We start from the raw sequence: 26813 nt of genomic DNA, 5'->3' as shown, positions 1-26813 counted from the left end.
CCCAGTTTCTGCCCCTGGGGCTGAAAGCAATTAACGTGTCCGCAAGCTTTTTGAAAAGGCTGGGTAGCAGACTGCTCAGTCTGCTCTCTGAACAAATTTAGCTGAAGAGATGCCGTTCAGCTAGCCAAAAATCCAGCGGCAGGTGTCTTACCGCTCACTGACAGCCATGACGTCCAGGACATTGGAGAAGAGGATGTGTGCCTCAGACTGGTGTAAGATCTTTTTCAGGCGTTCGTTCTCCATGAAGTGAGACACCAGCAGATTCAGACTCTTGTAATACGAGGCTTCGGAAGTAACCAGCTCAAACATTGCCTGGGGGAGAGTCCCAAAAAGGCCATCAGCAGGTACCTTCTACTTTCACAGTGTTAATGGGAACACCTGTGCTGCATGGAGCCGTGGACATTGCCCCCACCCTCCAGACCCCGCGTGCAGGGAGAGGTAAGCGTGCAGGGGTATTTTCCATGTGTCACATAGGAGAGGAAATCTTCCCCATCTTCCTCTCCTCTCCCCTAGGCTGTTTGACCACATTTCCTTCCACTGCACCTTCCCAGCAGAATTCTCTGTCTCTCAGAGGAGCAGTCCCACGTGGTGCACACATAAAAGCCCTACACCCCCCCCAGCAAGTCCCCTGCACCCCCTGCCACCATCCTGCACGTTCCTCTCCCCCATGGGGAGTTCCCTTTGGCAGTCTCCACACCCCTTCCAGCCCCGTACTGATCCCGCAGCCCTGGCTTGCCATGGCTTGTTGTGCTCCCAGCAGGGTCTCCTTGCACCACCTCTGCCTGTTTTAGAAAAGCCCAGGGCAGGGGTTGGCTGCACAGCAGCACCCTGTGGTCCCAGCACATGCTCCCTGGGGCACAGCTGTGGTGCTGCAAAGCCCTGCGTGTTCCCTGAACCTAAGCAAAGCCCAGGTGAGGCTCCCTGGCCTAGCCCAGCCATACACTTTTCTGACCCACTTCACTGAGGAGCGGGACAAGGCACAGCAGTCCCGAACTGTTACTGTGAGGTATAAACAATCTCTGAATTTCAGCACTTGCTCTTCCTATTAATAGCGAAGTCACTGGCATAAAGCCCAGCTTCCTCGGGCCAGGAATGTGGTCTGGGGAAGCAGAAGGACAATCTGATGGCTTGATTCAGAGATACATCTTAACGAGGTGAGGATGTAAAGCCTTGTCTATGGCAGGTGCCAGAGGGACAGTGCACTATTGCTACACAGAGTAATTACACTCCAGGCTGCATGCAGAGGTCGATAAAGCAAGTGGTTATTGACACAAATACCAAATCCATTTGTTTAAGTAAGATTAATTTAAGATTCTTGCAAAGGCTTTGACATGGCAGAAAATCATTAGCTCCTTCAGGCATCTCTTGATGAAGGTGTGTCCTGGGGCTGGGCCGTGCTGCTGTTAATGAAAAAGGACCTTTTGGTAACAGATGTCTCACTTCCTTGCCCCTAAAGCTGCTCCGGCAGTGCAACTCCCTGAGTGCCACCAGCTCTGAGAGCCTGCATGGGCCCAGCCAGAGTTGTTAAAGTAGCAAAAGAGCAGCAGGTATGTGCAGTATTTTTTATTTTTTGCTGCACATATGGAAAAGTATCTTCCAGGTTAGCAGGGGGTCTTGTGGACTGATTTATTTTGTTTCTCTTTTTAAAGAAATGATTTGAAACTCTCCGCTGATCAGTTTTTGGGCTTTTCCTGGAGATGTTGCTGTGCATTACAGGAGGACCCAAGGTACAGAGACCGGGATAACAGTCCTGATGCTGCTGCAGGGCAAGAGCTGGGGGGATGAGCACAGTGAGGAGGGACTGTTACCAAATGCAGAAGTGCTGAAGTTTCAGTTGAATTGATGTTTCCATTCTTTGTATGGTTAACAGCATAAGAAATAGTTGCAGTGGGCAGAAAGTCGGATGGGCCTCTAAGCAGGTGGTCCTGTCCTGTGCTGCAGGAGGCTGTGCCCATACAGCCCCTGAAGGGAGACAAAGCAAAGGATGCAGCTGGGAATGGAGTCACTTAGTGCATGGGGAACAGCTGGTGTTTGAGGAATAAAAGGATGTTTTATTTTCTTCAAGAACAGGTTCCCAGTAAGAAAAATGGATGACTGGCTAGGTCTCCAAAATACACTTCTTACAGTAGCTTGTTTTAATATCTGAGAAGAATACGTAAAGATGCAACGAAGAACAAGATGGGATGTGTAGGGATAGCTTATTCCTTCCCAGTACCCTGAGGACTGATACTGCCAGTCATTTCACTCTGCAGCTTTCCAGCTACTCCAGGCCAGGACTTTATTTTCTGCTGGGTCTTTGCAGATGACCGTGAGAGTCAAGGTTAAGATCTGCCGTGTTATTAAGGTCTTTAAACCCTCTGACAACTTGCCTAATCTATAAGCTTGCTTCCTAACGTGCAGACACAGAAGTTCCCACTGCCTCTGTTTGGAGAAATTAATTTGTGTTTGCTGCCCAGCATGGTGTGGGGGTGCTAAGGGAGTGCAAGTTGCAAGCAATACTGAAATCCAGAGTGAAAATATCACAGGGTTCTGACTTAAAGGAGATGCCAGGGAAGGCAAGGTTATCTCTGCTGGTCAGGACAAGCTTCTCTGAGTGTTCACTACAGCATGTGCAAAACAGAAGTTTCCCAAGTGACTCTGGAGATCCAGCTGGTCCCCTGCAGACTCCAAGTACCCCAACGCCTACTCAAAAGAGCACAGACTGCTGTTTCCCAGTAGAATGGTACAAACAAACTGCAAACAACTGAACTGTGATGTAAGGATGAGATCTCTGAGCGCAGTTGAACTCTGTGAGCTCAAAACAGACACTAGATAAAAGAGCAAGAACTTCTGGCTTCAGAGCTGCAGAAACATCTAGAAAAAAGGTGAACTCAATGTCAACTGATGTAATACTGTCTCCCCAAGCCTATAAACAGTCTGAAACTGTCTCTTGGAAACATGACCAAGAGTTTCCTGAGTCCTCTGGGTCATTAACTTCATGAAATCTACCACTTGCATAAGAGCTGTACTAATTGTTTTCATTGCTTGTATTTTGGCAGAAAGACTAAGAAAGGAAAGAAAAGTGAAGCAAAAGTAAAAAGGAAAAAGAAGATTAAAAAAGGAAAAAATGTTAAGAGTCACCAAAGACATGAGTAAGTAACCTGAAGGCTAAATCCCGTCTGAGACAATATGATGTTTTATTGCATAGACTGAAAATATCTGTTCCCAGTAGGTTGGATCCTCCTGTAAACCACCAGTGAATCCAGGGGGATTCTGATCCAGCCTAGGAGGGATTTTCTTTTGAGCTGATGCCACGGGATTGGCTGTGACCAGCTCTCAGACCTGGTTGTCTTCACAGGGTACGTACGACATCCACCTGCCAAAAGTGCAGTAAGGACAGCACAAGAGCTCTCTGGAGGAGGGCAGCTCAGTTTTAGAGCAAATTTAGAGGTTCGAAAGCTAAGGCTTGCTCAAAGAAGGAAAGGAAATTAAATGTTTTCTGGACATTTTTGTGGAAATGGAAAGACTGCCTCCCTGTCAAACGTTCTTCCACAGAGGCCACATCACCGCTGCACGCACCGGATTCGAGTCCCTCTTTTGCTTAAGCAAAGATTTTCACAGCAGGTGCCCTCTGATCCAGATTCACACTGTGTCATGCAGGTGCAGATTAGTCTGCCTACCTGCCAATTTTTCTAACACCAAAGTGACCAGGATCCAAATAATCCCTAGCGAAAGTTTATCAAAGCCTATGGTTTATCAAACCATCTCAGCAACAATGGTTCTGTTCAAGTTATGAGGATGCATTACTCATACTCAATGTTTTTTGTCATTGCTGTTGTTTTGTTAATCTGTCAGTTGTTTTGGCCAGCTCCACTCAGCCTGGAATCTCCTAACACACGGAAGGTGAGTCACGTATAGCAAGTAGAAAAGGACAAAAAGAATAAACAATATAGTTAAGTCAAACGACAACAAACCGAAAGGTAGAGATATGGACTGGGAAGGAGGAGTAAACCGGAGCCTCTCCACAAAAAAAAACTGTGCCAATAATGGAATTTAAGGTTCGTGCTAAAAAGTTTCCCAGGTTAAATGCCGTTCCTTCTTACCTCTGGATCGCTACCTTTTCAAAGCCTAGTACCTCTGTGACAGAATTTGTTTTAGCCTACATCACATGTAATACATGGAGTGTTTTCTCTCCAGTCACTTGTTCCTCCTGCTACATGCGTGTTGCCTGTCACTTCCTTCACACTGACTCCATGTCAGCACTTCTTTTGGCTTGGTCTGCTTTCTTCATCACTAAATTTTCTATGCACTTATAAGAAAGTCCTTGACGATTCATGTTTTGCTGTGTTTGATGCTCAGCAGATGTCTGGATAATTAAGCTACCCTATGAATGATTTAGTCATTTCTGATAATTATTCGAGTAGCACATAATTTGTGTATTTCCCTGACCCCTGCGGTCTGTAACGTGTTCTTTGTTTTTTCTTTTGTTCTTCCTTTTTCTACATTTTTGCCTACATTTTTGTGACAGTTCCAGTTGTTGTTTTACATTTTGTTATTCTGACATTAGCTTTAAATTAAAAAAGCTGATGTGGCTGAAACTGTCGCTGTCTGAATTCTGTTTGAGTTCCCAGGGCTAACAGCCCATGCTACATTTTTTTTTTCTGAAATTGCTGAGAGGAGGCGGGTGTTTGTTTTTTGTTTTTCTTTTTTTTTGTTTTGTTTTTCTCCCTGAAACTCCATTTTCTGGGTCACTCATTCCAGTGGGGACTATAACAAATTGCCTTTCAGGAGACTTTTCAAACATCCATTGCTCTTCCAGTCAATTTTCTTGTTTTGATGCTTGAAAAACAAATGTCTTGGTTTTTATCTCGTGTTGATGACCTGCTTGGTTATTTTCCATTATCACCAATACTGAAGACCAGATTCCTCCTCTCGGCAGGTGTCACCTTTCTCAGTGTTCCCTCTTTCATTTTGCAGATTGCTGCAGGTGAACAACTTTATCTCTGACTGCTTAAGCCCTGCACCATCCCAGCTGTGGCAGTGTTGCCTTCCTCAGCTGTAAACACGGGTTTTTGCTTTGACTTTCTCTCCATTCATGCACTCACGTTCCTCCCTGTGGTCTGACTAATGCTCTTCTACCTTTTCCCGGCTGAAGAGCTGCAAGTACTTCTAGTCACTGTGTGTAACGCAGCTTTGAAAATAAAACAGGGCAGAAAGGTACAATTTTGCACTTAAGACATTTACTCCACATTTTCTGCTATCGTGTGCTTTAGGTGGATTCTTCCAATACTCCTTCAGGAAGCTGAACACTTTCCATTCACTGAAGCCATCCTCTACAGCTGCCGTTCCCAATTCACGTTTGAGAACAGTTCTCTCAAATTCAGCTCTGCAGCGGCAACCACTGCTTGCTGAATTCAACATCATCTCTTTAATCGCCTCAGTGATTTCTCCAGCACTCCTCGTTTTCTGTGCTTGACTCTCCTCGCAAAGCAAATTCTCCACTCTATCTGTTCGATGTTCAGCCAATTTCACAGCTTTCTGGCTTTCGGCAGTTTTATAATCTCTCACTGTACTAATCCAGAACAAACAGGAAGGAAATTTTAGCTCCGATAAAGTAACGAGAGGGGAGAGCACAGCACTTCTTTAAGGCAGTGCTGTCCCGCCTCCATCTGCTTCATTTCTGTTGTTATTTAAGCCGAAGGAAGAAAATTCAGCACACGTAAGGCTGGGGTCTAGCAGATATTTTTCTGTAGAACACCTACAGGTAATGAATGTAACTCCAGAGAAATGGCAGCTTTTGAAATCTATAATGCAAACTTCTAAGCTGATGTTTCTCTGTAGGTGACTCCTCATTTTGAAGCAGAAAAAGAAGAGCTTGTAGTTTTTCAGAGGCCAGATTGTGTTTGTAATGCTGGCAGTCAGAAGCACCGTGTTTTGCCAGGTAAACAGAACAAATCTGATATGGAAATAACAAGTGCAGAAGAACATGGAAAAGCAACAAACCATTTCAGTCACCTTCAGCTGTAACCCTGGCACACTAGCAGTCTGTGCTGTCAGCCTAAGCTACCCTGAACAAACACAGGTCTCTCCCACCGAGGCGGTAGCTGAAGCCCTGCCCCTCGTGCCCCCGAGATGTGAGACCAGCCTGTCCAGGGAAACAGCGAAGCTACAGCCTTGGCCAGGACCAGGGTGGGACGTGTACACACAAGCGATTCATAAATCTTGACTAGGCAAATACAAGTAAGCTCAGGGAGAACTGCTCACACCCTGAGATGTTCTTCAGCATTTTGAGTTCAATCACACGTGCCAGGGCAGAAGGGATACAAAGGTAGGGTGTCCTCACCACGAGCCATCCTGGCACAAACGGATTCACGGGGCCAAGGCTGTGAAGGTCCCTCACTCACATCACAACACACACCACCCTAAACAAGGTTTGTTCATCTCCGCTGCAGGCTACGGATCCGGTGCTCTGCACTGCCAAGGAGCACTCACGCTCCCCACGCTATCCAAAATAGCAACCAGTTGTAAACTGTTGTGTGACTGCTGTTTTCACTAACTGTGGCAGCTACCCCCACCTACTCTGCTCCTGGTTGATGTAGCCCTGCACATTTACGGCGTACGACTCTCAGGCAGAGACGTTACTGCGCTGTGTGGCTAAAATGCAAAATTGCCTGTCAATATTTTTTGACTGTTGTGCATAAGACTCCAAGTAATGGCATTTAAAAATTAGGAAGCTTATCAATCTCCATCACTTCACTTTCCTTTAATGCTATCATATTTAAAACAGATTACAGGTAACTTGAATTCTTCTAAGATTTTTGGTGGATTAATGTGCATTAGGGACCAAAAGCTTTACAGTTCTTGCAAGAACTCTTTCATTTTTAAATGGCTCCTAGCACAGATGCAGAAAAGGGAAAAGAATTTCTCTTTTGCTAAATAAATGTTCAGCAGCAACAGCATATAGGACAACACCCTGTAGCTTCAACAAAGTGAGTGGTGCTGACCAGTTTGATATGGAAAAGTGTTTAGCAAAACAAGGCTTATCTGTGACTGCTATGAAGCCGCTTGTTTTTAAATCTTGGTAACCTGACTCTCACACTTTTAAGCAGCAACCCAGTTAAGAAACATTGCGCCTTCCCCCATTTTACCTCCTGCAGCTTGATCTCATCTGGCTGGAGGATGCTAAGGACCCCGCTGCTCCGGATCTCCGGAAGATCCTGCCATAAGTTGAACCTGGAGTTGGAGTTCCTCAGCAAATTGATTTGTGGCGCAACTTTGTTCTCGGTCGTACTTGTAGGTTCTGTTTCAGACGGGGTTTCCTCACTGGGTGAACTCTCCTCTGGGTCTGTCTGTGAATCCTGCAGTCGTCTGGTTTCGATCTCCTGGCGTGTAGATTTATCTCGATATTCCTGATACAGGAGCCCTAGGAGGCAATGTAACAAGTCTGAGAGGTTACAGTGAACAAAAGAGTAGCAGCGTATGGTGGGAACGGGATTTGTTTGGCATTAGTTCACCTCAGGAAAGCCATGCATGGCATTTCTATTTCAAACAGGACTGGCAACCCTAAATGGAGACCATTTCTACATCTACAGTGTTGCTAACAATGATGTGTTAGCACAAAACACGTAGTAACAGTCAGATGAATCCATCTGGTTACTTGCCAGGCTTTTAAATGTTTCTTTAAGGCCTTCATATTCTCTGTAATATTATGATGTTACAAGCTGTATAAATTGAAACATGTGTGTTGAAAAGTAACACTGCATCCACTGAAACTACTTTAAAGGATCAATTTGATGGCTATGAAAATCCTTAAGGAGGAAATGCTGGGCTGCTGTGAAGGCATTACACAAGGGAATGGTGGGGACTGTTACTTGTTTGTTTTGGTATTGACTGTGTGGTTAGCATTGGACATATTGCTTAATCTCTTTCTCTTTTAATTCTCAGTTTCTGTGACAATTGGAGATATTAATTTAATGCTTCAAAGTTGCCTGAATGCCACAGCACCAGAGAAAAGTCTATGACTTTGCACGATCTTGCTGCACATCGCTCACACGAGGTGTCTTCCGCGTTTCAGTCACTAACTTCAGCAGCAGATGAAATTGCACAGAATTTGCCCCTATTCCTGATTTCAGCTGACAGCACCAAACAGGTAGGAATCCTGAAGTTCCCTGGCCGTCTATAGAAGGTCCTGCCTCTCTCCTAAGGCAGGCAATAAGTGCAGGAGGCACTTGTCCCATATCTCTTTCTAAGCCATCTGTAGGGCCCAGAATGTTAATTGTTTGAATATAAAATGTTATTTACAAGATACGAGAAGACAGGAGAGCAAGAGCCTAGTCTGAGTCAATCTCCTCACTTACCAAAGCAGATGAAATACATTTCAGATCATCTCCCTTGGTTTATACTTGAATCTCAGAAACGTAAAATGAAGAAAGATAAAAGTCCTTGATATTAAAAATAATAATATTAGCCCCCCCCCCCCAAAAAAAAAAAAAAAAAGTAATTTATTTTGTCTGAATCATTAGGGATTAAAATCCATCTGGTCAATTGTAGTCATGAATCTGTATCTCAAAGCAGATTCCACGTGTAATAAGGTGAGAGACAACTGGGTCAGGAGTTTGTCTAGGGAGGGCAGAACTGTAGCTGTCACTGCCTAATAAATCTCTGGACCAGTTTTCACGAGGCTCTGCACCAGTCACTGCTAAAAACTCTTCTAGAAATATGCTGGGCGAAAAGTGCAGGCACAAGGACAGCAGAGCTGCAGTCTGTGAGTATATCCTGTTAGCTGTTCTCCCTGGAAAGACGCTCAATGCTGGATTAAAATAGCAGTAAGGGTAGCTGTGCCTAGGAAACCATACAGTCTTCTGCTAGCTTCCTACACGATAACTGAAGAGAGGAGACTTCCCCTGAAGTTTTGCATCCTGCTGCTACTTATATAATTTCTCTCTGCGTCAACTAGGCTTATATGGCTTTCCTAAGCATTTCTGCCTGTTAATCAGCACCAGTGAGGGTGCTGAGCATGCGTCAGGCTGGAAAGGCTCCTTGAGGAATGGAGCGGGGAGCCTGCCGAATCGGAGCAGCTTTCAGCAGCGCTGCTCTGTAAGCTCAGCCAGTGCTCAAAGGCTCTGGTGCAGTAGGGCACTGGGTACCTGCTGGCCTACCGACCTGCACACCAGAGTAGGCCAGGCTGGGAAATAACACCCCGAAGCAGTATGGCCAGTGCGTGGCTCAAGGGAAAACATGCTGAGAAACTGGAGCACGATCTATCTATTTTATTCATACCGGAGATAATTACATTTGCAGGATCTGATCATTGCGCTGGTGGGTCTGTCCTGCAAGTCAGAGGCAATTAAGGACATTTTGAATTTGTGTGAGGGTGATTTAGTCTCCCCTGCGCAGATCTGGAGAGCAGCCCTTTACAGAAGATCCTTGAGACGTTTTCTTCCCTTGCTTTTAAGGAAACAATGTCCAGACAATGAAACTTGATTTTGTTTCCAGGTTCCCCATCTGACACACCAGAGAGACCTACACAGCCTTCAGCTGCAGGCGATGCAAGTGCAGACACGGGGAGACCTGACTGACTAAAGGTATCTGCCCGCCAGAACTCGTTTGGAAATGCCACCAAGATAACACATTTTAAGGAGGGAGCTGAGGAGAGACTGGCTGAAGGTCTTCCACAGACAGCAATATTAGGAAGAAACAGAAAGGTGGTATCAGCAGAAAGACAAAAGACAGGTTTAGGTAGAATAAGGGTAGGAGGAAACAGAGAGGGTTGTGCTAGCAAGGACGTAAGATTTCCTTGCAGTCTTGGTGTGAAAGGTACATCTGTATGTTGGCAAAGAGCTTATGACTGGGAAAGAAAAGGCTTAGCTGATTTTACCTGCAACATTTTCAGAGAGACCTGGAGAAACCAAGCAAAAGCCTGCTCTCAGTGGAGCAGGAGATGGTTATGGCACAGGACAGGTAGTATGACAGACGCAAGGTGAGGGAACAGGATCTCGACATGTTGAAAGGAGAGCGATAAATTTGGGAACCAACCGACTGAATATGCAGAAAGAAGCTGAGAACAGTAGTTGAACACGACACTGAACATATGATAATTTAGTAAACGCCTATGTTTAGTAAGCGAGCAAGTATAGAATGTCAGAGACCAGTAAAAGCTCTGTCTGTTCCTTAACGTCCCAGCCATCGCTGCTGTCAGCTGGTTAAAGGCTAGCCATGTGCTCAGAGCATGGGTTTGGTGCTGCCTGTTGACTTTAAGTGCTTAAGCTTATGAAACTGTTCTTCGTAAGGGATGTTTATATAGTTTCTAAGTATTATATTAGGCTTTTCCTATCATGTTTATTCAATTTCATTTTGCTGTCAGTCTCCCTTCCTGGATCCCTTGCAAACTGGGAGGGGAATTGCAAAACTCGTTACTAACTGGGGAAAATGCTCACCTTAGAGAGTGATCTTAAAGTAAACACTATTACACTGAAAGCTATGTAAAATCTCAGGAGGTCCAGAGACATTTTTTTCTGAAATTCTCTGCTCCAGTTTCAGGCAAAAAGTCCATTAGTGCCTCAAAGGCAGGAGGAAAGAAAGGGAGCGAGTGTGCTCCAGCCACTTAAAATGACCTCTTTCCTGAAGATTAGGGTAGCATCTCTGGCTGTCAAAACCCCGTCTCCTTCCATCAAGGCACAAAAGACCTGTTTGCAATTAAACAGATGCGTGTAGTGCTATCACACAGCATCCTTCTGATATACAGCACAAAAGAATATATATGAATATAGCAACTAGGTTGCTTTGAAGTCCTGCTGGCTTTAGTATTTTATCATGCCTCTTAGCAGCACAGTCTCAGTAAAATGAGGACATACTGGCACGTTCGCCTTGGGAGATTAGTACCTATGCAGCCAAAAGTAAGTAACACGTCTGGCAACATCCAGCCAGATCGGTCAGCTCTCTTCCACAAAGTCCAGCACTCATCTGCCTTGCCTAGGGACAGGGCCCTGTCCCTGTCCCAGCGGCACTCCAAGAATCAGCCTTGCCACCATGACCTGACAGCAAACTGCAGCTGCTTTCCTCTCCCAGTGACAGCTCAAGAAGCCTCCTCTCTCCCCCGGGGGGATGAGAATTGCTGCTCGTAAGAATATCTATCGGATTTTGCCAGGCGAAGCGCTACGTCCCCACTCTCTACATTCGAGGATCTTGCGCTATCATTTCCAGAAATTAAACTGAACCCTTTAAAAAGAAAGCTTCTACCTTCCCAATGCAAAAACTGCTTCAGGATGGGGCTAATTTTGCCGTTGCCCAAATCTCTCTGGGGAATGTCACAGCTCCGATGTGGGAAACCAAGAACCGAGCAGTGAAGGTCCTCTCCACATACCACAGAAAGGAGTCTGGTTGCACACCACAAAAATACCACAACAGAGAAAGCACGGCAATCCTCTCCTCCACAGCCTGCCCAGATAACCTCAACTCTGCCTCTGCAAAGCGACCCCAAGAAACTCAGCTTGGAAACCCGATGTGCTCCTCGGCAGCAGCGTGTGCCCATGGCCAACACCTCCCTCAGCACGGCCCCTGCAGGGCTGCCAACCCCGTGATTGCCTCCTGCACCTTTCCAGGCACTCAAAACCAGCTCCTAGCAGCAGGTCCGGCCGCAGCCTCGCTGACTTGAGCACTCCAGAAAGCCCTCCTGGCTGAGGAGCAGACCCAAAGCTCGGCACCACAGCGTGGCTGCGGCCAGCCCGGGGCTCGCCTCGCCCTCACCGGGGCCGCTCCGCTCCTCGCTGGGCTTCGTGCCCGGCTGGGGTTGGGGTTTTTGTGTTTTGTTTTGTTTTGTTTTTGGGGGGAGAGGCCGCTCGACGGCTCCTTACCGATGTGCTCGATCAGGTTCCTCCACGAGTCGGCCGTCATGGGGTGGGCGGGCGGCGGCACCTGGGCGGCGGCGGCGGGGCTCTCCTCAGCGGGGGGCTCCCTGTGGGACGCGGGGCAGCCTCAGGCGGGGCGCTCGGAGGGAACGGGGGGGCAGGAGGGGGAAGGCGGCCCCTCCGCGCCCCCCGCCGTGCCCTGGCTCCCCGCCTCCCTCCCCTCGCTCACCTGCCGGAGTCGTCCTGGTCGAGGGCGCAGGCGGCGCTGAGCGCCGCGGCCAGCAGCTCCATGGCCGGCGGCGGCAGGCGGCTGCCGAGAGGCTCCGGCTCCGGCTCCAGCGGCGGCGCGGGGCTGGGGGAGCCCGGGCGGTTGCCACGGTAACGGGGGTAGGAAGGCAGCAGCCTGCGCGGCGCCGAGAGAGGGGAGCTGCGGCCGCCCCCGGGGCGCCCCCGAAGCCCCCCGGCGGCCTGACAGCGCCCGAGCCCCCCCGCAGCCTCTCCTCTGACCCCCGCGGAGAGCCCTCGGAGCCTCTCCTCACAGCCCCCCCCCCAAGCGTTCCCCGGGGCTCTTCGCCCCCAGATCCCCTCGGAGCCCCCCGAAATCCCCTCAGAACCCCCCCCCCCCCTCCCGGAGGCTCCCTCTCCAAAATCCCCTCAGCCCCTCCTGCCCCGTTCTCCCCCCAGCCTCCCTTCGGAGCCCCCCGTCGGGCTTCCCCAAGCCCCTCCAGAGCTCCCCCCCAGCCCCTCGCGGCCGCTCTCCGCCTTCCCAAATCCCTCCCGAGCCTCGCAGAGCCCCCTCAGCCTTCCCCGGGTCCCTGCCGAGACCCCTCAGGGCTCCCCGAGCCCCCCGCGGAGCCCGTCGGGTTCCCGGCACCCGGCTCCCTCAGAGCCTCCCGGAGCCCCTCAGAGCTCCCGCCCGACCCCCGCAGCCCCCCGCGTACCTCAGAGCCCCCCCCCCCCCCCGCCTCGGACCCTCCTGGAGCCTCCAAAACGCTTTCGAAGCCCCCCCCCAACCCCTCCAGAGCTCTCGCACTGCCCCTCAGAGCCGCCCGCAGCCCCCCGTGCCCAGCCCGCAGAGACCTCCCCGGCCCCGGCCCCCAGCTCCGCTCCCGCGCAGGTCCCTCCTCCGCCGGGAGGCTGCCTGCCTCCTCCCCGAGGGCCCCCCCAAAAGGCGACAGTCCCTGCCCCAAAGACCCCCCACGTTCGCAGGCACCCCGACCTCCATCCCCCCCTCCCCGCTCTTCTGTAGGGAGGCTCCTTCCTCAGAAGCAGGGGAGCCCCTTCTCCATCCCTCCCTCCCTCCCTCCTCGGCAGGCACCCCACACACCCCACAGACCCCACAGACCCCACAGATCCCCCTGCCCCAGCCTTTCTCCTCCAAGGGCGACCACCCCACACCCGAGGGGGCCCTGCCTGGCACTGACCTCTCTCTCCCCCTCCGCCTATGTGCGCCTGGCGGCGGCTTCGAGGGAGAAGAGGGGGTGGGCGAGGGGGGCTTTCCTGAACTGCTTCCAGAGCTGGTGCATATGGTGCATTTCTTCTCCGGGAATGAAACCCCGAGATGGAGGAAGGAATGTAACTCAGAAACTCAGCCTAATCCCTCCTGCCAGTGCTGCTCCCCTGGTTACCCCCCAGGATTGACCATTATCCTCCTCGCGTCTTCCCGCAGGGTTCTGCACCCGTTCGGTCATTTCCCCCGTCTCCCTCTCCTTAGCGTCGCTACTTCCATGAGGATGTATTTTCTCGTTTAGGCAGTAAGTATCTCAGTACTCAATGATCTATCTCTGTCTTCGTTCAGGTAATTGTTTTTCTGCCTCAGGGATAAATCCTCTTGAGCTCCACGGTGTGGTTACACCCGCAGATCAGTTCGTGTGCTCATGGGCATGTTGGGTGCAGCTCTTCCCTGCACGTTAGTAACCCCCAGCAAAAAAACGTCATCTGCACCACACTGCGATCGAGGAGTTAACAGTCAGAAAATGCTCGGCTATTCCTCACATTCACTTTCTCCCCGTTGCATAAATAAACACGCTTTATTCTGTACGTACTAATGTAATTTATGCAACGACATAAAATCCCTGCGTCAGTCTGTATATGTAAAATGGCTTTGCTTTTATCGTTTTTATATTGCATTTGCTAAATGATATATCAGGATAGCTTCTAGCCAGCACATGACTATACATTCAGAAAAACTCCCTCGGCTTACATGAACTAGATCTCGACCTAGCACACTAGAAGAGCTCAGTCCCTAAGTTGTTTAGAGGCAGAAGGGGAGAGAAAAAGAAATGTCTGTGAGGAAACTGAGGGTTGAGATTAGGCTCTCAGTCCAGCCCTGGACTGGTCGGAAGAACCAGATCACTGATGGGAAAATGTGGGGTCTTGTCAGCGTGCGGATGGGCGCTGGAGCCTGCTTTGCCACTTACAGAGGAGGAGGACAGACAGGGGGAGGTGTGTGGTGATTGTCAGCAGGTAGATGGTCAGTATGGCACGAAAATGGGTTATCAGCCAGTAAATACCAGGGCTGGGCAGCATGGAGAGGCAGATGACTGAGGAGGCAGCCAAAACCTCGTTGAAGGGATAAGTGAGCAGAGACTGTCTGAAACTCTGGGTAATGATTGACGTTTTGGTGGCTTGCTGACAGGGAATGTTGTCAGGGGTTTTAGTAAGTGGGTGGGATGCTAAAAAGCTTCTTTCTTTGAAGAGGGGAGGAAGGGCATTAATGGTACTGAGCACCTTTGTTATTTTGAATGTTGGAAATGCAGAGATGCTGTTTGCTAAAGAGGACCAAGAGCGTTGAGTTCTCCCGAGTATGCAAAGAGAATTCAGTGCATAAGCTCTTACTGTCACTGCTAGAATGAATACATATCTAAATATAACTTTAGGGTGTATCTACAAAAAAAAAAAAAAAAAAAAAGTTTCAGAAATATGCATTAAGAGGCTAACAACTTCTAACCCCTCACACAGCTTCACTCTCAACAGTTAAGTCTATTACAAATTGGAATGTCTTTTTAGAAAAAGCATCTGGGTCATGGTTTGAAAAACATTCAAAAATAGAAAGCATCTTCTCAGGATCCCATAACTGTTAAGTAACTTGATCCTGCCCGTCTTTCTTTTTTCTTCAAATTTTCCAAAACAATTTCACCTTTGGTCTAGATGAAAACCTGGAAAATGTCGCTAAAAGTAATAATGATAATAAAAATGTTGGAAGCTATGGGGAGGTGAGAATACCAGCTGAGAGTGAAATGCCCTCTGTGGCCATGGGAAGACACAGCTTGTATTTTTGTATCTCGGAAATCTGTTCCGCTGTGTAGCAATGACTAATAGACTACTTTTCCTTCCTTTAGAACTTTTATTTCTTAATTGTAATGTGGTCTTTCAAAAATCTTGCTATTTCTTTCTCTCCAGGCTCATAGCACAGCCTCATACTTCACGTTGATGTACAGAGACCATCCATAAAGTGAACAAGTGCCTGAGAAATACTTTTTCCCCCAAGTGAGGTGATAGAGTGCTCCCAGAGCTCTGGGACTGGAGTGAAAAAAAATAAAATAATAAAAAAAAAATACTTAGCAAGAAGGAGATATTTTTGTCCTGCAAACATTACTGAGATTTTCTAAAGCTTGCTTTTCTGTTTGGGGACAAAACAGCAAGCTTTCCAAATTTGTCATGAAAAATGAAGGAAAGCAAACAAGTGATTCCCTCACAGAGGTCTGGAGGCCTGTATGTTCATCCTAGGGGTGGGAGATCCAAGTTGGAGTCACTGCTGTGTCGCTCCTTCACATGCCACTTGCTACTGCCTGTCCCGGGCAGATCAGTCTCTGCTCCTGGAGCTGCTCTGCTCTCTCTGCTCCCTGGGACAGGTGCTTGAACCTGACCAAACCTTCCAGGGGAATCCCCTAGTTGCCAGACACCACTTTAAGTCAGTTAATAATGGACTATTACTGCTAAGTAGAATAGCTCCAGCTTAGCTGCCTCCTTCTCCCTCTCTTCTTCCACAATTGCCAGTGCAACTTAGGCTGATCTACCTGCTCAATGCCACTCTTCACTTGACTCCCTGAGGCAGATTTCTGCCTCCACTTTCAAGCCAGAGCTCATGCTCCTCTCATTCTTGGTGAGCTGGTTTGGTCACCTAAACCGGTGGAAGGTTGTTATTTTTTTTCTTAGAACTAGCTTTGTGTGTGACCACTGAATTGTCTCACTACAGGGTCAGCTCAAGGCAAGTGCCAACACAGCAGAGGTGGCAGATGTGCAGATGCACGTCAGGACTGTGGCTGTGCCACCTTGGATCATCTTAAGCTGCTTGTGAAACTGCCGGCTTAGGCAGAAGTCCCTTCTCCACCTGATTTTAAACACCCAGGTAGGTGTTAGGAAGAGGTTTTCTTGTCTTTCTCTTTGTATCAACAATGAATTTGTTCTGTAACCTAAAAAGCTTTCCCCTGTATCATCAGAATCAGTAAAATCTCATGATTACTTTGGCTTTCTGACCAAAATCCTTGTATTTCATACTAAAATGTCCTGGATAGTTGTAGGGGAAGAGAAAGAATCTGACCATTTGAACAACAGACATTAAAGCAAATAGCTAAAAACCCTACCTCAGCACCACACGAGTGGTGCTGCGTGTGCTGTGCTCTTGTTGGTGACAGAAGTATTGCAACACCATGACAAACTACAGCCCAGTTTTCTCTCAGGAATTCTTAAGTTCCCAAAGCACGCAGGCACTGGAAATTATCCTTATGGCCTCTTAACGACGGTCATGCTCTGGTGACGTGGAGAATGACCACGGTTCAGTTCCCAGTGGGTGAAAGAGAGTGGCTTTGAACTTGCATACATTCTGCAAGGGAAGAGGAGGGATTGTGGGGTTGCAGACCACTTCCAGCTTTGCTGTAGTGCTGCTGGAAAAGATTTTAAATACTGGCTGACCTTGTCCATGGCTGCATTAAAAATGTGAAAATTGGTATGAGTTTGTAATTAGTTTATTTATATAATTACCTCACTTAAGTTATGCTTGGGGGATGAATTTCCAATCTTGGCCTGTACATTCATGTTCCAGTTATTCTGAAAAATGATCAACCATTTCAATTAAATTTTCTTATGTCCATCTAAATTCAATAGCAATCCTTAGGATATAGGTATGCAAAGAGCTTGTTTTCAAACTATGTTGAAATGCATATTTTTAATGTTCTATTAATGCTGTTTTCAGAAATTAGACCTCCTCTTTCAGAAACTAAAAAGAAAAGATGCAGGCCAGCGGATCTTATTCATGAAAAATTCCCCAAACCCTTCTAGTCAGTGGGAGTTTCACACCAAGAAAGGCCACAAGATGAGGTAAGAAGCCCTGTTTTAATTTGAGCAAACCAAATTTACAGGGAAGTGTGAAGTTAGTAATACATTTGAATAATGTTATACCTAGTCAAGTATATTTTCATACTTCAGGTTCATTCAGGTTCTTTCTGCTCACGTGTGTTTTTTTTAGTAGTGTTTTTGACAACGGGTGTCTCAATGTAATTTTAATTCCTGTTTTTTTGACATTTTACTGGGAGATAAGTGGAACTCCTCATCCCTAGTATTTTTAGATCGTAAAGGCCAAAGGCACATCTGTTCTCCTGAACCTCTTTTTCACCAAAAAAGTGTTTTCACCAAAATACCTTAATTAAATCCGTTGGGACTGGCAGTCTTACTGATAACTAAAAATGTTCAGAACTTCCTATTATGGGATCTTTACATTTAGGTGCTTCTAATGTTTTGATGCTCCTTATCAATAGGACTACTTACTTGTTGACGGTCTGTCATAGACCACTTATATTTTATTTTTTAAAAAGGCTCATCGATTTCTTAGGCTTAGGAAAATGTTGTTGGATGCTTATTAAAAGAAAACCAGAAACCTGTTGTTTTATCCTTGGAGAAGCTTTGGTTTCTGTTGAAATATGGGTTGAAATTTGGGGTTTGCCAGGCTTCATCTTTGCCTGACCTGTGAAAATCCATGGAAATTGTAGGCCATTTTGCACTCTGTGCAATACACAAAAAAATGGAGACTTAGATTTTAGCATCTAAAATCCCCTGAGCTGCTGTCCATGGGGAAAACATATGCTCTGTCCAGACATGAGAAACACATTTCTAATACTTCAGCTGTAGAAATGACCTGGTACAGTGCTAGGCACTGTGAATAAAGGCCATTTCTGCTGTATCCTCAGTGATCCTCACACTGGGTCTAGGCAGCACAATGAGGAAACCAGTTGACGGAAAGGCAGAGGGAGGAGGACCCAAGCATGCAGAGAGACGAGCCTACTGCACCAGGAGAGTGCAATGAAGAGAGGAATTGCCCACAGCTGGGTGCTTCAGGAGGAGAGATGAGAGACTACGACTGTGTGAGGGGCCCCATTGGCAGCAAAGGGAAGAGGTGACTGTCAGAAATACATTTCATAAGCAGAAGGTAACTCCTCGAGTATGGTATAAGACCTCTTGCAACACAGGTCTCAGCCTCTCTAGAGGCTTTCTGATTAAATCAGTCTATATAAGCAGTGCCCTCTGCTGCCCAGGACAAATAGTGCTGTGCTGTGGGAAGCTAACCCAAATTTACACAAGCGTCTTTCAGTGCTACTCTATTTTACGTAGACAGTGTTTCTTTCTGATATATGTGTTTGCATGAATTCAGTCACGATAGACTCCCTCTCTCTGCTGAAGGTGACTGCTTGTATTCACCATCGTAGTGCTTCTCTTCTATTAGCTCAGATCAAACATAATCCACTGATTTTAGATGATCCTGATTTCTCTGCATTGGAGGTTTCATAACCAGCCTAAAGAAGCAGATTGCTCTGCACTGTTAAATCAGTGACCTTGCAGTGAGCTTTGCAACATGAAATTTCACATTGAGTTTCTTCTCTAGTGTATCTACTGGCCCATGATGAATATGTATCATGTCTAGCATCTGACCCTCCATCTGACACTGGGAAATGGTAGGTGAATAATATAACCCTGCTGCTAAAATGTCTGTGTTGTATTAGAAATGAAGCGAAGTCAGCATCCTGATAGCTGATAATAGAGGGCAGATTGCGACTGGTGGATCTCCGTTCTCGGGTTTGAAATGAATGATTGGCTGGTCTCTGTGGGAGCTGCTTTCAGCTGAGGCTGACAGTTGTGGATGGACACCCTGCGTGGATGTTTTTCTGTGATCTCAATCTGCACAATTGTTGCTGCTACGAAGCTGGAAGGACTGATCACAGTGGGAACGAGCAGCTTTTGTTGAATTTAGTTCCTTCCAGGCCTTTGGCTTTGGTTGTGCTGAAGAACGGAAGTTGTGCTAGAAGCTCGGCACTGAAATGTGCAGAGCAAGTCAGCCGAGTAGTTGGGAAGTGGCTCATTGTGCTCGAGGTTTGGGTGTTTGTGCTATGTGGAGGGAGCCACATAGCACAAACACACAAATCACCCAAATCACAAACACCCAAAAACACCAGGATCTTGTGGAGAACTCTAGAGTGTTTAGGGGGAGCTGGGGGCTGCACAGGAGAAAGGTCATGGGAAAAAAGTAATCTGAGAACAGGTAGGCATAAAAGTGCTTTTAAGAAGTGTCTTGTGGAGGGTGCATGGCAGATTTTGGAGCACCAGCAATGTTTGAGGCCAGCTTGAAAAACTGCAAGCTTTGTTTTTCAGTGTCTAAGATCAACGAGCTGTTCCGCTATTCTCACAGCTTGGAATGACACCTAGACTCAAGTCACTGGTGGGTTTGAAGGAGTCTGTAGTGCTCCTCCTTATTCAGTGTTAAAGTCCATATCCCATCTGAGCTCAGTTCTGAGAAATATTCCCTTTCCTGTGCCAGTGACTACGTTCTCCAGTTGTGTTCACTTCCTGTCCTAAATTATGTAGCAAGGGTGCATGTGAAGTGACGTCCCTGTCTGTGAACACATTTGTGCCAGACCTGCTGGCTGCCTTCACGCTAGGAGAAGGCATTGTGCCTGCCCAGCCCTCCATTCATCCAGTTGCTGTAGAGACGCTGCTGAATGTGAAGAGATTTGGCAGCGATGCCCCACCTGTCCTCGTCCCTGCAGTGATTTGCTGCTGAGAACCCCAGGTTCTGCTCAGAGGTGCCCATACTCTCCTTTCTGCAAACTCTCTTCTGCTTTCAGAAGAACTCTCTGCTGAGAGGTACTTGTTGTGGTTCTGGGAGTGATTAAATGCATTTCTTGAGATCAGTGATAATATTTTGGATGTCTTACCTGCACAATGGACTGCTTTCCCCTGTAGAAGGGGGAGGACAGCAGTTATTGCAAATAATGGCAAGATCCTTAGGATCCTGCAGGCTTTTCACAATGCAAATTTCTAGTGGCTCTCTTACAAATTACAGCTGATCTTTCAGAGAAAGGGGAAGAAGGACAGGGGCTCAGTTTGAGCTGGAACTCTGGTTTCATTCTCTGTCAAATTTCTCTGCTCAGCTGCACGAGGCGATGCCACTCAGCAGCGCTGCCTGCTTTTAGCAGACACGACTTAGAACTCGTACTGACCTGTCAAGCTCTGCGCACAGCAGCCTCTTTGATAAAGACTGACTCCCAGCGCAGGCTCATTGTTTCCAGCTCCAGGGAGAACCAGGATGTGTGTGTTTCAGAGCCGCCTAAGTCGCAGTGTCAGGATGTCAGAGGCTGACAGCGATGATTATGCCGCGAGGAGAGGAAGACAGATGGCTGTGACATCTCAGCAGACTGTAACTGTCTAGTTTCATATGCTCAGTTTAATGCCAAAGGGCAATCAATTTCAGCCAGGGCAATTAATTTATTTAAATCCAACTTGTCAGTTTGGCTAATTCCTTCAGTGGAGTCCTCTTTGTGCGTTACACCAACACAGCTGGGGTCAGCCCCTAGGACCACGCGGTGCGGTGTAATGCCCACACCCTTAGAGGGCAAGTGTTCAGTGCTTTCAGTTTGGTTTTCTGTTGTACGGGTAGGGACCACCTCACAGTTATACACACAAGAGATAAGGAACTGGAGAAGGATTTGGGGAGAATACATGACCAAGGTATTAGAAAATGTAAGGCTAGGTAGCTGGTTATCTTTCTGCCTTGCTGCAGTGGGCAAGAGAGCAGGAGTGTGGGTAAACTTCTTGTCTGTGTGCAGAGCAGCCTGCCCTGCAACACACAGCACTTCTAAGACAGGGCAGATGAGATTTTCACTTTGGATGCAAATCCTGCACCCATCTGTTGGTTGTGTTTGGACCTGCCTGTCGTTTGCTTTCAGCGTGGAGTCCATCAGGCTCCCCTGGCCCTGCACTATGTTGGTGATGGGATCGGGGCCTTTTGCTGAACCTCAGTCACTGAGGGGTTTAGGCCTCACTGAAGACCTCCTTTGGCCACCAGTTCTTGAAAGTAAACAGCAAACACAATATCAAAATGCTTTAGAAAACATCTTTGTAGCTACTTCTGCAGATACAAAAACCTGTTTTCTGCATGGGGTTGTGTAACAAGCTTCAGGAGAGCCCTCTGGGAATGCTGCAAATGGGGTCATCCTTACATTGGGATGTTCTGTAAGGAAATGCTTGCAGTCTCTTGTTATTTTCTCAACAAGCTTCTTAAGGTAGCCTGTCCTCTTTGCTCTGGGTTATCCTACATCACGTTCCCCCTTTTGCAACCTTCCCTGCTGTCTACTTGTTCTCCCTCACTTCTCCATCTTTTTCTCCAAGTGCGTGCTGCTAAGATCCGTTTTACCACAAACCCAGCGCTATATGATATAGATCACCAAGACTGAGAACTGTGCTACAAGTCAGGGTGAGCAGGCATGGATTAGTAGCTACAGCTTAGTCCAGCTGTTCTTCAAAACCAAGCACTTTTGCTCTGACACCACTCTGTGTTCTTCTGCGGAAGCACAGTGAATACCCTACGTGTGCGCTCCTTACCTTTGGATCAACAGTTCTTCTAAAGATGTCTTATCAGGGGCTGCTGGAGATGGTGATCCCTTATGAGACAAAACATCCAGATTCAGGGGCTCTTTGACAGGCTCATTGTTTCGGAGTGACCCTGTGACATGAGAGAAAGTCAAGAGCGTGTTAAAATCAATGCATTCATGAGGGCTGTCTTCACTGGTACTGACTGTGGAGGTTTGGTTCCACCAAAGGCAATGGGAAGACCACAGACACAAAGAGCTACATTTTAGTGTGGATTTTCGAGCAAGATTTAAGTATCATTAGCTTGCATACTGCATGATTGCATGGCACTGCCACAGCTGCAAACACAAGCAAGAAGAGGGGAAGGTAGATGTACTCCACCAGTTCTCCTGTTTGCAAGTTGCTCTTGAACTCGGGCCCCCACAGCAGTGGTTTTTGGTGCAATTTAAGGAGGAAAGGTTTAGCTGTGTGTGCCAGTACATGCTAATATTTGTTTCCTGAGTCAGGTCTTCATTACTGCTCTGCTTTCAGGCACACAGTAGAAGTTTAGTTTACTGGATAAATCAAGGCTAGATTTGGGTGAGACAGGAGCTTTACTTTTAATTGCTTCTCCACTTTCCCTCAGATGAACCTCCAGTCCTTTCACAGGGAGCCAATGTTGTGTTAAGTCCATGGCTTACTACTGCAGTACTTGGCAGGAGGGGATGCATCTCACTTTTCAAATGAAACCTCCTGTTGTTTGAGGCCTGCTGATAAATGGCCTTGTTGGTTTTTATTAGAAATATTTTGGTCTAAGTCATAATTCTGTTTGCATTTCAAACTGGTGACAGCACAGTCAGGTCAACACTAAATGAAGCTGGTTTCTGACACACCCTTTGAATCAGTGCTATGGATTTTCAGATTGAAGGGGTGAAATCCAGACCTTTTAAACTCCCTAAAAAAGTGCCAAGGGCTTACGAAATGCTAGCTCGAGTTATTCTCTTTGCCTTTTGAATAGTTTAAGCATTCAAGCCTCCTGTCAGAGGAGATTGCTTAAAAAAACACAGACTCTTTTTCTAATTAAAGGAAAGCATCTATTATACTTCACAGCTCCTAGGCTATAAGCCAAAGCTAGGCTGGTGCAAAGGGAGCCTATATAAAAGCCTTTCTCTCTGCTGGATTTATATGCTTTAAAATTATTATATATATATATTTTTTGTGTGCTCTCATTTCTTGAGTCTTTATTTCTCCCCTTTGGTATCCTACCCTGTATTTTCCCCTGCACCTTTCCCTGTCTTCCTTTCTTCTTTCCTTCCCCTCTCCTCCCCTCCCCTCAAATCCTAGGCAAAAAGAGAACAGGTTAACATCTGAGATTGAGTCAAACTCTTGGATAGCTGCTGTTCAAATGGGTTTGAAGTCAAGATAAAAGAGCTCACCCATCCCTTGTTTCCATGCACGTCAGCAAATGCTGTCAGAAGAAGTTCCTGCTACAAATGAGGCTGGTGTAAAAGCCCCCGCTGTCCAGTTTCTGGGAGAGGGGATGGAGTCAGTGGAGCAGAGGGAGAAGGCTGCTTACACAATACTAGCTGAATTCAAAAGCTGGACTTGCTACAGGCATAGTGGAGAAAGAGCTATTGCTCAGAGCCCAGGTCCTGGCGTGTGGACTGGAGAAAAGAACCGTTCCCAGTGTGTCCTGCTGAACAGCTGCAGATATGGAAGAAAAAGCCCTGTTTGGAACAGATCCGTTTTCACACCGAGAGGGAGCGTGCGGGAGAGAAGCGCAGGTCAGCTGCTGTGGATGCTCTAGTGAGCTGCTAAGAGAGAAGCCTTTCTTCTAGCATGTCCTTCCTCAATGACACTGGCTAGACAGAAGGGATGTCCTTCTGGCTGTTGTCCCAGTGCCAGGACGCTGCAGATGCACAAAGAAGCTGCGTCCTTCTGTGCTGGTCCTGCTGCAGGAGCACCTGCTGCTAGGAGGGAAGAGGGCCTCCTCAGCAGCCGCTGGGTGCCGTGATGCCCGGCGGTCAGGAGGGAGGGCAGGTCTCCTCTCTGCTGCCCTTGCAGCAGCGCTCTGGGAAAGCAGGGAGAGGACGGCTCTGCTCTGGTCCTGCTGCTGCACTGGCAGGGCGGAGGGCAGGTCTGCTCTGGCATCAGCAAGGCGCCGTTTATCCACAAACCTCATCGACAACAGTAGCAGAATATTAAACAGGAGCTCTTTGCTTTGCTGCTGTCTGCTTGGAAACTTGGAGAAGGGAGGGAACTTTCCTTCTGTCCATGCCACAAGGCTGAATGGGCCTTTATTCTGCTGAAATAGCATGGCTCCCTTGGCCAGGCAGGCAGGAGACACCTATTTTCTTGGGGACATTTCCCAGGCCTCTTTTATTTTGGGGTGGAGGATGTCTGTTGTTTTCTTAGAGAACTGGGTTTGCTTTCAGGAGCTGACGTGGTGTGCTTTATTACTACTGCATGACAAAGTAATAGCCTTTGGTGGCTTGCATAGCTCTCAGACATCAGGAATATTGTTATGTCATTTTGACTCATGCAGCTAGCCAAAGTTCAGAGTCCAGTGGGTTGTTTATTAGATTATAATCTGAAGATAGAATAAGGTATCTTCACTGCACCCCCTTTTATTTACAAGGAGTGTTATAAAATTCAGTTTCTCTGAACACCTAGGAGATCAAGCAGAGTGCATTTTCTGTGTTCACAGCTCCAGGTCTTGCTCATCTACCATTTGAATTAAAACCACTCTCAGTTTTTTCTTGCAGCCTGGTTTCCAACGCTTCGGAGCGTGTTGAGATAGCTCCTTTCCTGGCTCTCTCTGCAGCTTCTCCTGTCTTTCTCTTGTTTCTTTCACAGACAGCTGCTCAGACAGTGTGCCAGCTCAGTGAAAGTCTAGCCTTGCAGTCATGCTCTGTACTCTTCGTACTCAGAGAAAGCCTTTTAGCCAACTTCTTCAACTTATACTCAAGCCACGCCTCAGTGCATGCATGCTCTGGGTAGTATTTCTGTTATTTCAGCCTCCTGGCTCAAAGGGAGCTCAAGTGTTGCTTAGAGCTGTTTTCAGTGTGCGGTGGCATCAGTTTTCACAGAAGTCTTGCTCCCCTCTTTGCAATTTCCACAGGCTTGGCCCCTACGTGTAGTGCTTTGCCTTTGCTGGCTATTTCCTCCATATGCTGCTCAGCGTGCCATACACTTACTTGCACAGATCCCACTTTTTGAATATATCCTTTCTGTATTCTGACGGAGTTCCTACTCTTTTGACAGCTTGTTTCCCTGTTGAATTATTGCTCCCTGAGAGAGCAGGGGAATGGCAGAGCAGAGTTGCAGATTTGTTTAGATTCTCCACCATGAAGCTTGTTTAACCACCCAAGTGTTTTGCATTTCCAGGCTGAGCAAAGCAGGTTGGCACAGAGGGATGCTAACATGCCAGTCAGGGATGCTCTATAGTGTGCTGACCACTGGGTCTGCTCTCTGTTTTCCCTGTCCCTTTCCTAACCTCCCTGGTTCCTACAGCTCTGATCTCACTGCAGAAGGAAGTGTGATGTTTTTTGGGGTACTCACCTGCAGCATGCCCCCCACGCATTGCCTCTCTCGTAGTCTTTCTCTTCGATCTGTTCGGCAGCCTCATGGACCGATAATACCTGGAATTTCTTTGAATGGCAATGTAATGTGTGTGCGAGTTCCCCTCTTGGGTGGCTGGGTTAGCACCTTCTGACTCTTCCTCACCGTCAGAGACCGAAGCCAGCTCTGTCAGCACCTGCTGGGAAGCAGCCGGCTGGTGCCCACCAGCAGAGAGCCTGCTGGAGGCTTCTCCCCCGAGCCCATCCATGGCTCCCAGAGCTCGTCTCTATAGCAACCGAGAGGATGGATCAGCAGCAGAGCAGCCGAAGACAGGTAACGTCCATAGCTCCATCAGCTTTACCTCAGTTAGAGCTGGAGACCAACAAACAGGACAAATCAGGAAAAGAGAGGAAAAAGTTCTAGTTAGGCCAGAGGTTGCAGTGCTGCATCTATTTAGGGTAACGGGGACTTCCCTGGATTTTTTTTTCTGAGATCATTGTGAGGAAGGAGACCATCCCACACCTTACAAGCCTTATTCTAAAGTCCTGAACTTTGCTTTTACATGTTCATCCTGTCATGACACATTCAGAAGTCAGTGGAAAAATGACTGTATTTGTTCCACTGATGACCACACCTTTTGGCCTCTTGGGAGCAGCAGATCACTAGTCCGTTTAGAGTGGGTTCTGGTAATGGCCATGTTCTTGGTTCTGAGGGTGAAAATGTTTTGGAATACAAAGTAAAACCTGAAGAGATAGCTCTGTTAAACTGTGTGCTCTGTGTGTACCACTTCAATGTAACAGAAGCAGGAATGCCTTTTACAGGGCTAGGTGGCTTCCTAACGCTTATTAATACTCACTCCTGCAGTATGGTTATGTGAGGAAACATCTTTAACCACTGTGAAGGCAGAAGAGAAAAGATAAGGCAGCAACGGAGAGCATGCAGATGTTATTTTATTTCCCAAAGCTGCCCTCATATGCCAGCGTTCCCCCTCAGTGACACGTGGACGTCCACACAGGGGTCCTGCTGCACACTGTCGGTGCATGGCCTCTGCCAGCACTCTCAGGCATTTCTAGGAGACAGACCTCTACAGCAGCAACACTGCAGGTGGACCTTCCCAAGAGTGGGGAAAATAGGAGCTGATTAATTAAGCATTTGTTGCTGGCTGTGTCTCGTTGACTTTTTACAGCTACTGAAGCCTTTCTAAGTACATACATGATTTTGTGAGGGCTGGGGCTAACATAAATAGTAGAAAGAGATGCTGTATAGGAAATGTGAATATAAGATTTGCAGTTCACTGAGAGAAGGGCATAAACTTGTGTTATAGATTAACAATTTTTGTTTCAATAAGTTCTATCAAAGGTTTATAACATCACAAAATAGCCAACGTACAAGGTACTCCAGAAGGTATCTTCTATACCATCTCAGCTTTTGTTTTGGCTCTTCTGCAATCTCCGTGAACCCATGTATGCCACACTCTTCTTTCTTTCTTGCCCCCGGGGCTGCTCCAAGTGGTAAATTGGGATATAATCTGCAAATCCTCTGCTTTCCATAATTATGGAGGGCCCCATGTTTTATCCTTACAAAGGACAG

At 47.3% G+C, this 26813-nt stretch overlaps 2 protein-coding genes across 3 annotated transcripts in view; one reads left to right on the top strand and one right to left on the bottom strand.

Annotated features, from left to right (window-relative positions):
• Positions 1-26813, bottom strand: part of NGEF (neuronal guanine nucleotide exchange factor) — a 57371-nt gene that overhangs the window by 14041 nt on the left and 16517 nt on the right. Inside the window, exons 4-9 of the mRNA XM_084292251.1 lie at positions 25224-25595; positions 21696-21816; positions 12055-12228; positions 11832-11932; positions 7128-7402; positions 152-312 (exon numbers count right to left, since the gene is read on the bottom strand). Of these exons, the coding sequence (XP_084148377.1) occupies positions 152-312; positions 7128-7402; positions 11832-11932; positions 12055-12228; positions 21696-21816; positions 25224-25491 (1100 nt within the window). The 5' untranslated portion in view covers positions 25492-25595. The remainder of the gene's footprint in view (positions 1-151; positions 313-7127; positions 7403-11831; positions 11933-12054; positions 12229-21695; positions 21817-25223; positions 25596-26813) is intronic.
• The window catches only part of NEU2 (neuraminidase 2), a 31480-nt gene continuing 22815 nt past the window's right edge, over positions 18149-26813 (top strand). The window contains exon 1 of one of the 2 annotated variants that reach the window (XM_084292252.1): positions 18149-18216. In XM_084292252.1, the coding sequence (XP_084148378.1) occupies positions 18167-18216 (50 nt within the window). In that variant the 5' untranslated portion in view covers positions 18149-18166. Of the gene's footprint in view, positions 18250-26813 lie in introns of both variants that reach the window. The other variant, XM_084292255.1, reaches the window with a different exon arrangement.

The sequence above is a fragment of the Netta rufina genome, assembly GCF_964035555.1.
Source record: "Netta rufina genome assembly, chromosome: 9".
Taxonomy (NCBI): domain Eukaryota; kingdom Metazoa; phylum Chordata; class Aves; order Anseriformes; family Anatidae; genus Netta; species Netta rufina.
The sequence above is the reverse complement of the archived record's forward strand: the minus strand, read 5'-3'. Positions and strand labels throughout refer to the sequence as shown.